A 10393-nucleotide genomic window follows, 5' to 3' on the forward strand; every position below is an offset into this window, starting at 1 on the left:
TGATCAAACACAGAAGATAATCCACAGTAGAAAATGCTCAGAAATGATCACCACAGCAAATCAAGACTTCGCAACGGTGGTGTGTGTGTGGAGTGTTTAAATAGTGTTTGTGAGATGAGTTGCAGGTGTGTGTGTAATCAGTCCCAGGTATGAGGGCCTTTGTAGTCCGAATAGCAACAGTCAATATTCTGGTGAGAGCTCCCTCTGGTGACCTAGAGGAGGCGGAGTGGAAGCCTCTCCTGTAACAGCGTCCAATTACACTATTAAATAATGATTATAAAATAATAGCTGCAGTCCTAGCTAAAAGATTAAAATATGTTTTGAACTCTATAATTGACGAAACACAGTCAGGATTTATGCAGAAAAGACACATTTCTAATAATATACGGCTAGTGTTAGATATGTTAGACTATTAAGAATTAATTGACAATGATGGCTTCATTTTCTTTTTAGATTATTACAAAGCCTTCGACACATTGGCACACAAATTTTTATTTCAGGCTCTTCGAAACATCGGCTTTGGCGACTTTTTTTGCAGAATGGTCCAAATGCTATACATAAACGGAAACAGCTCAATTAAGCTAAGTAATGGTACTTCACCTAGATTCTTTTTAAAACGAGGAGTTAGACAAGGATGTCCAGTTTCCCCTTACCTATTCCTCATTGCAACACAATTCCTTAGCGTACTTATTAATGACAGTTCTTTAAAGGGTATCACAATTGGCAACACTAAAATAAAAATGAGTCAATTAGCGGACGATACAGCTTTATTCTTGAATGATTCTTCACAAATTCCAGTGGCTTTGGGTATTCTTCAGTCCTTTTCTAAAGCCTCTGGATTAAATCTAAATTTTAATAAATGTGAATTGCTACCTATTAAAAACTGCTCTCTTACCTCAATTGAGGGTATTACTGTTAAAAATAGGGTAACATATTTAGGTATACAAATTACTAAAGATGAATGTAGGTGTCCAGCAAACTTCAAACCTATTATTACCAAAACTCAAAAAAAAAAAAAAAAAAAAATGCAATTGCTGGTTACAAAGGGATCTGTCCTTAAAAGGTAGAACACTGCTCACTAAGGCAGAGGGTCTGTCTCGGCTGGCCTATGCAGCCCAGTCTCTTTTTGTGGATAAGACCACTTCTAAATTAATTAATGAGGTTTTAATAAAATTCTTATGGAAAAATAAATCTCATTATATGAGAAAATCAGTCATATTAAACTCTTATAATAGTGGTGGTTTGAATTTTATTGATTTTGATTCCCTCAACAATACATTTAAAATTAATTGGCTGAATCAGTACCTAGCCAAACCATCTTCTATCTGGAATGTTTTTCCTCAACTTGTTTTTTCACAACTTGGTGGCATTCATTTTCTCTTAATGTGTAATTATGATGTATCCAAACTCCCTATCAAACTCTCCAACTTTCATCGTCAGGTTCTCTTAGCATGGGCACTAATTTATAAACATAACTTTTCACCACAGAGATGTTTTTTTTGGAACAATAAGAACATTTTATTCAAGAATAAGTCTCTATTTTATGATAATTGGTTCAGAAATTATTTTTGGTGGAGCAGTTGTTTAATAAGCAAGGTCTTTTGTTCACATATTCAGAATTTCTTTCCGAATACCAAATACTAATAACCCCAAAAGAATTTGCTACAGTAATGGGTGCTATTCCCTCTGGCTTTTTAGTATGCTTTTTAAAAACTGTAATTACTCCACCCCAGTATCTACTACATCCTTTCCTAAACCTTCTGATACTCCTGTTGGTCAAATTTGTTTTTCTCAGTCGAAAGCTAAAAACTATAAAATAAAATCTTTATTTCTTAAGAATTTGATTTCTGTTCCACCTGTTATTTCCTTTTGGAATAATCTGTTTGTTAACCTTAATTGGAAAAAAATCTGGTCTTTACAGCAGAAATTCTTTCTCACATATAAAGTGAAAGAAATCTCATTTAAGCTCATACACAGGTTTTATCCTGTTAAGAAATGTATACAAAGATTTAAGTCTGACATTGAGCTAACATGCTCTTTTTGTTTGAATTCTGATGAAACAGTGGTTCACTTATTTTGGTTGTGTCACTACACTCAGAAGCTTTGAAATGATATTGATGTATTTGTCAAGTGTAAGATTTGGCCAGGCTTCTTAATACATATGAGAAACATTATATTTGGGTATTTTGACTCAGACCCCACAAACGAAAATATCTGTTTTGTTATTAATTTAATTATTTTCCTAAGCAAATTCTACATTCACAAATGCAAATTTTCAAACTGCAAACCTGTCTTCTCTGTCTTCTTAAAAGAAATAGAAAATTATCTAAATGTGATTTCAGTATCTACTAATAAGAAAGCTATAAGGACTGTTAGAATTTACACTGCCTTTGATCTCTTCATGTGAACATCTCTATGTGATGTAATCTGGCCCTACCTCTTTTCTTTTTCTTTTTATTTTTTTTATTTATTTTTTTATATATATATATGTATATTTTTTTGTCTTATTTGCTGTTTTCTCCTTTATTGTTGTTTTGGTTGATATTATGTGATGTATACTTTCTCTTTTGTATGTTTCTGTTCTCAGCATTAATTTAAAAAAAAAACTAAAAAACAAGACGAACAATTGTGGTTAAAAACGATATACATTTTTTTTTTTTTTTTTTTAAATGACGATCGTTTCCCTAGATAAGACCCTTATTTCTCGACTGGAATCGTGCAGAGCCCTTTGAAGCACTTCAAGCCCTTTGAAACTGCATTGATTTGGACTTCAACGTGTGTAGAAAAATCCTGAAATGTTTTCCTCAAAAAACTTAATTTCTTTTCCACTGAAGAAAGAAAGACATGGACATCTTGGATGGCATTGGGGTGAGTAAATTATCAGGAAATTTTCATTTTGAGGTGAACTAAAAGCTGTCGTCAGTAAAATGACATTTGAGGACTGGTCAAGCTGTATGCGGATTGACAACGTACAACACAGGCGGGCATTTCGCAAGTGTATCTTCTAGTGACGTAGAACCGTAAAGCAGTTGGATTCGAAACACAAACAACTCGTAAAGGTGGTTCAGAGTCGATTCTTTCTTTTGGGAGACAATAACTTTATTTATCTTGCACTTTTGACTTTACAACTTTGCAGAACGTTTACATTCACAAACAGCTATATTACACACTGAATGAAAGGGAATATTTGAAAAACCATAATGGGGCACTTTAAGCTGCTTAGCAACCAAGTTGCCTATGGTGGGCTCTAACCATCTGGGGTGGTTATCACCATCTTACCACTTCCAAAGTGTCCACTAGATTCTTTAGTGCTTCCCTTCCTTAGCTGTGCAGCATCAAGACTCCTCTCCCAAGTTACTCTTTGCAGTAATAAGGTTTATTAGCGGCCGGGAGTCAATTCAGACACAGCAACTCTAAGACCAGAAAAATACACACAAATTTATACCTTGCAGGTTATGTTAAAAAATAACCAAGTTACACACGGTTTGCACGAGCCAAACAGTTTCTTAAATTTGATTGGTTAACCTCATCTGGGCTGACAGTGGCAGCTGACAACTTCCTGGTGCCAAACAATGATGTCTAGACTATTTAATCAAATCAGATTTGATCAAATAGACTATTTAATCAAAATGACATATTTAAACATATTTTTTTCTGTGAAAATAATTTCTTCATGGCTTAAAATAGCTTGAATTTAACTCTACACCCTTGCTTCATGTAGTATACGCCAAACCATGAACATGCAAATTAGCTTTTAAGAAGGGTTGTGATTTTTCTGTATTTATACAGATTTCCGTACCTGAAAAGTATGACCCACGTGAATGCGTAAATCCTCACGTAAATTGCATAATGCATTTGTATTGTATTGAAAAGAATAGCTTTGATATTTTGAAAAATAACTCCCTGTTCTATGGGAAAAAGTCATGTGGTTTAGGGGTAGATTATTGTATAATATTCAGATTTGTAAGTCATTTGTAAGTGGATAAAACTGTTTGCTAATAAATAAATGTAAGTGTAAATGATGATCTCTTCCACAGTGGTAAGGTTTCTGCTCAACCTTATCTGGATTTGAATCTGGATATGAATCTGTTATCAGCAGAGACTCTGGTGTTGATTTTTGCTGAGCACATAATTGAAAAACCATGCTATGATTTTTATTTCCTTTTACTGTAATGCTCAGGCTCTGAAAATCCTCCGCACGGCAGAGTTTAAGCCCTATGTGATCTTTGTAAAGCCACGCATCCCTGAGATTCGTCGGCAACGGAGCTCTCCCACATCACCAGTAAGGGGTGACAATGGACACATCACGGTGAGACTGATTTATATCACCATACTACCCAAATGGTGCTTGTAAATCTCAGTCATTCAACTCTTAAATTGTACACAGTTGACAAAAATGTTTTGGGTTACTTGACTATAACCCTGTTCCCTGAAAAAGCAGGAATGAGAAGCTGTGCTTGATTTAAGCGCTATGGGAAAACATCTTTGTTTGACCAGTTGTGAACACGTGTGGCAAACATGCCAAGAATTTGCCACTGATGATGACGTCATCGGAATGCGCACGTCAAAGGCTATAAATAGAGGTATATTTGTCTGAAGAACATCCTGGACAGACCCCCAGTGCGGCAATAAAGTGCAGCATCTTTTTCCTGCTTTTTTTTTTTTTTTTATTGAACAGGATTACAGTCAAGTAACCTGAGACGTTGCCTTTCAAAAGCTACTCTCAATGCTGCACTTGATTTAAGCACTATGGGAACTAGAATAATTATAATAACGGAATACCAACGTCGCCGCACTGTACCCCTCAAGGTTGTGTAGTTTGTGCGCACAAACACGAGTAGGGCCTCGGACATGAACTTGGGATATCGACTTATGGACATGTAAGCCTGGAGTAATATGAACATCGAAGCTATAAAATCGAATAAATGTGTGCGGAGAGTACCAGCCTGCTGCATCACATACTTGCTGCAAGGGGCTCTTGCTAAAGCCCTGGAAGATGCAACCCCCCTGGTAGAATGAGCCGTAACACCTAGAGGCAAAGCTTGACCGCGCATCATAGGCTAGAGCAATAGCATCCCTTACCCAATTACAGCCCCCAACAAGTATTTTAGAGCCCATAACAACTGAACAGCGGCTCTGACTTTCGCCACTGGCTAGTGCGGTGGACGTAATTCTGAAGAGCATGAACTAGACACAGTGAGTGGAGTCTCTCCTGCTCCAGCAAAGTGAACAGCAGAGGACCGAAGGCTTCAAGGATGGAACTCTTGGAAGATAGTCGGGGTGAAGGTGCAAAATAACCTCGACCAATCCAGGGGCAAAATCTAAGCAGGCTGGCAAAACCGACAGAGCCTGCAAATCCCCAATGCTCTTTAGTGAGAAGATAGCGATAAGGAAAACCAGGAGGAAAACTGTAGGAGCATTAATTATTTGATATATATTATTGGTTATTCACTGTCACGTGGGCACAGGTGATCACTTCCATTTTCTTTATTATTTCCTTTGGCGGATTATTTGAGGCCATGTTTGGAAGGGGCGGGAGCCAACTTTCTGTTGACCGTATTGCTTTGTTTTAATATATGTCAAGCTGAAATAAAATTAAAATCAGATAAGATCGCCAGTCAATTGTTTTGGTAATGATATGACGAGCGAGTGCGAGCGAGTCACAAGCCAGCCCGCTACATAGCCTCTATGTGGCTATTGGATGCCTGAACACCATCTTTAGCGTTAGCCCCTCAAGGACCACGTCTAAATCCCATGAGGGAACTTTTACTCCGACGGGTGGTCTCAGTTGCCTAGCGAGGTAGGGAACTCTAGCACTGGGCCATGGCGTCCAGACCCAGGGGGGCTGGAGGAGTCAGTGAGAAGTAAAGGGGGCATTGTTTCTTTTGAAGCGAAGAGGACCACCTCTGCTTCATAAAATCTTTCCCAGATCTGACTGACCACATCGGAATGGAGCTTCCAATCCCCATGTATGACCTCCTGTCTGGACACTAAATCTGCTCCCACACTTCCGGGAACCATTTGTTCAACCATTTGTTCAAGCAGTCTGTCCTGGCAATTAATGTAAACAATTACCGCCGTGTTGTCCACCTGCATCGGGACATGGTAGCCCCTAAACTGCCGGAGGAAGTATTTCATGGCCAGAAATCCAGTCAACAATTGAAGGCAATTGATGTACAAATCAAGATGGCAGCCTCTTTTGACCCCTTGGGCTGGGCAGCCATCTAAGACCGCACCCCAGCCCGTCAGGGAAGCGTTTGTCGTTAGCATACTGCGACAACAACATGCACCTGGAGTGGGACTCACGGTGAGGAACCGGGGTCTGAGCCACATAGAGAGGGGACAAAGCCTGCAGCATGTAACCCTTACCATAAAAATGGATTTTAGAAATGGCACGAAGCCATTACTCTTATTTGCCTCTGGGGATTAGCCCTTGGACGAAATCCCCTGGTTCTGAGCCACAGCTGAAACAGTCTCATGTGCAGAAGGCCCAAAGGTATCACAGTGGACAAAGCTGCCATAAGACCTAGAACTCTTTGAAAGTGTTGTAAAGTAATTTCCTGACCTAGCCTAATATCGCTCCGGTTAAGATGGACTTGACGCATGCGGGGGAGAGCTGTGCCCTCATGGTGGCCGAGTCCCATACAACCATTAAATACGTTGTCCTCTGGGCAGGAGAGACAATGCTTTTCTTGGCATTGAGTCACGACCTCAGAGATAAAAGATGAGTGAGGATGACATCCGATGACGAAGCGCAAGTTCTTGAGACTGGGCCAAAATCAGTCAGTCGTCTGTGTAATTTAAAATACGTATGCCCCGTCTGTGTAATTTAAAATACGTATGCCCCGGAGTCGCAACTGAGCCAAAGCCTCCATCCATGCATTTTGTGTATGTGCGGGCTGACAAGGCTAGGCCGAATAGAAGAACCCGATATTGGTAAGCTTCGCCCCCGAAAGCAAACCTCAGGAACTTCCTGTGTTGTGGAATTTCTAAATGAAAATTGAGGTCAATAGTGACAAACCAATCTTTGTGTTGAATTTGAGACGCATATAATTTTGACTGTCAACATTTTGAAAATGTTGAACAGACTGCGAAGGTCTAGAATTGGTGACGTGGAATGTGGAGGATGGTGCACAAACTGTATTCGTTTTCCTACGGTTCTCAATACCCAAGCAGATATGTTTGGCAGTAGTTTCCACGCTGCCACCTTCTGCGAAAGGAGCACCAATTTTGATGCAACGTCTGGTAACGCAATGATGGGGGAATGTTAAATATTCTGTGTCCTGGAAAACGGCAGGAAGCAACCAAATATTTAACATTTCTCTGGAAACTGCTGCCCCACGAAACACAGGAGGTGGCAGGGATGGAACAGCGGTGTAATGAGGGTGTCAGGAAGGAGCTACTTAGTATTTTTTACGTGCCCCATCTCGCAGGGCATTTTTTCCTAGCAGGTCAGCTTGGTGTGCCTGCCATGGTGTGCAGAGCAGCACCAGCATGACCCAATGACTTCCCTACCACCGTGAATATTGTTCTGCACGGCTTGGTGGGGAGAGCTGACTTTTTAAGTGACGATGAGCTCTCAGGAGAGATAACCCACAAGTGTCTCTTCCAACTGGGGCATCATCGTATAACCACGTGCCCTTGCATCCACAATAGTTGAATAAGTCGACGTCGAGTGCACAAAGATGTGAACAATCAGGTTTCCCCCATGAAATTGGGGTAAGTCGTCATGAAGGTCCTTGAAGAAGGGGAGAGAGCGTTGCTGAGGCCCCTCCCCTGGCCACCGTACAGAAATCTGCTCTAACTTCGAGTGCTTGCTCTTTCTCCTGTGGCCAGTCTAGCTGTAATTTGGCCACTGCATGAGTGACCACCTCAGGTAACTGCTCATGTGCTTCATCACCGTGGGAGTAGCGCTTAGAGGTGGCGTTCTCAAAGTCCATCTCCAGATGGCTATTTCGAACAGCCAGAAAAGATATTAATACAAGCATCTTACTTTTCAAATCAGATAAGTATTAAATCATTTCTCATAATTAAATGCAGCCAAATATCAACCAGACAAGTAAAAACGGTCTGGATGTAAGGCTGAATATAGTTATTTTCATATTAGAGCAGTTTCAACAAAGAATCATGAAATCATAGCTTGCAAACACACACAATTTCTTTGAATGCGATCATAGGAACAAGAGAGAATGGGAATCTCCCGTCTACTCAATTCCCTTATTTACATATATTTACATATATTATTTACATATATAGTGGACCGGTTATCTGTGCGTTGCTTTGGTAGACGCGAGATCCGAGCCACTAGATTCTTTATTGACAAGAGAATCCACGTCCTCAGCCCGCTCTTGAAGAAGCGCCGTCTTCAGCAGTGGACGAGAGCATGTCGCGATCCTGAGAGAGAACGAGAGAAAGGGAAGGACCCGTCACCCTCTCCTCAGCCAGATCAACTCGCGACATGATTCTCTTTTCTTCAGAGAAAGAGGAAAAGAGTGAGAAAAGTCTTTTTCCTGCTTGACAAAACTAACTCCTAGCAAAAGGAATAGTTTGAGAGCAGTTTTGAATAGCACACACAGCACACAATGCGGTTCTGAAGACAAAGCAAACCAATGAGCGCACCTGTCACACGTCTATTTACAGCCTATGACGTGCTCATTCTGATGACGTCATCATCATAGGTTATTTAAGCCAAATTCTTGGTGTGTTTGCCACATGTTCACAAGCAGTCAAACAAAGATGTTTTCCCATAGTGATTAAATTAAGCGCAGCATTGAGAGTAGCTTTTAAAAGGGAATTTTTTTTTCTATTCCTCTTTCTCTCTCACATTGTGAAAAGGATGAAGACCTGCAGGAAATGAGGCAGTCAGCCGAGCAGATGGACCAGCAATATGGCCATCTAGTGGACAGGGTCCTAGTAAAGGAGGACTCTGCCAGCGCCTGTGTAGAGCTGAGGAATATTCTGGAACGACTTGAGAGGGAGCCGCAGTGGGTGCCTGTCAGCTGGGTCCGATCATGATTCTCCCTCCATCGTTCCTTAAATTTAAACACTCGCATATGGTGTATTGAAAACATAGACCTCTCTGCCTCTTTCTGAGTCTACTGTCTGCCAGTTTCTGTTTCATCCTGTTTGACATAAGTAATATAAAGCAAAATAAAAGTGCCGTCTGAATTGTTGAAAGTGCGCTACTAAGATTTCTGTTGATAAGATTTTGCATGAAAGTACCATAGCATTGACAAGAAATGTTTAACTATTAGCTGAAAGAATTAATGTTCTGTCGAAAAATAATGGTTGTCCTTATTTCTGTCGAGTGAGCTGCACAAATAAACATCAAATGAGGACAGGACCACTTGAATGAGAGGACAACACTGACTCAGGTTTACTCACTGTGTCAAAGGCTGGTTTCTGCCAGGCAAACCGTCTAGTGTGAAAGTCTATTGTTTTATCTTCATCTTATGCTGACTGTGTATGTTTAGTCAAATGTAAATGGAAATGATGTAAAATAGTATACTGTATATTTGCAAAAGTGTTTATACCTGTGTAAAATAAAATTTCGTATTTGGTCACAGCCTGTCATAATTTGGTTGTAATTGTCAATGTTTTTGTATAAAACTGATGACTGTTGATGTCTGTGTAGTTCAGTTACACATTAAAGTCACAGAGCATGTCAATGTTTTTAGAGCCATACAGTACCGTTATGAATGTGTACCATTTTTGAATGTGAATTGTTATAATAAAAATAAAGACTGCATCTCTTTTTTGAACTTTTTTATCAGAGAGAACAACATAAAAAAACATTATTAAATAATATTTAATTATATTATTAAAATATCTATTAAATAATATATATTATTTCCAAGGAGGAAAGACATCAGCAATGATCTTAGAGAAGCAATTATGGCTGCCATCAATCTGAGAAGGGTTGTACAGCCATTTTCCTACAATTTGAAGTCCATTATTCTACTGTAAGGAAGATTATTCACAAGTGGAAAACATTCAAGACAGTTGCCAATCTTCTCAGGAGTGGATGTCCCAGCAAATTTTCCCAAAGGTCAAACTGCAGTGCTCAGAGAAATCGCACAACACCCAAAAACTACATAACATGTAAAATAAAGCAAACCAAACAACTTGTAAGCACAGTTGACTTTGCTTACATGATGGAATATCATACATCTCACAAGTTATTTTGGAAAACAAGTAATAAAAACTCAGTGAGTGTTTTAGCGCAATTTTCTGACGTCATGGGATCACAACACTAAGAGATAGTAAATCTTTTTATGTTTTTTTTTTTTGTGTGTGCGTTCCCGAGATTAGACCTTCCTTAACATAATGCCGAAAACCCGAAGTCTCTAGGTGGTCTGGTTGAGGAGGAGATAGAAGTGCAAGATTGGTGCGC

The 10393-nt window shown here is 39.6% G+C and overlaps 1 protein-coding gene across 3 annotated transcripts in view; it reads left to right on the forward strand.

Annotated features, from left to right (window-relative positions):
* Positions 1-9759, forward strand: part of mpp3b (MAGUK p55 scaffold protein 3b) — an 86375-nt gene extending 76616 nt beyond the window's left edge. For all 3 annotated transcript variants that reach the window (XM_079852055.1, XM_079852056.1, XM_079852054.1), the window contains 2 exons: positions 4181-4309; positions 8836-9759. In XM_079852055.1, coding sequence (XP_079708181.1) covers positions 4181-4309; positions 8836-9015 — 309 coding nt within the window. In that variant the 3' untranslated portion in view covers positions 9016-9759. The remainder of the gene's footprint in view (positions 1-4180; positions 4310-8835) is intronic.
* Positions 9760-10393: the final 634 nt, after the last annotated feature.

This window comes from Squalius cephalus, assembly GCF_949319135.1.
Source record: "Squalius cephalus genome assembly, chromosome: 19".
In the NCBI taxonomy this organism is placed as follows: domain Eukaryota; kingdom Metazoa; phylum Chordata; class Actinopteri; order Cypriniformes; family Leuciscidae; genus Squalius; species Squalius cephalus.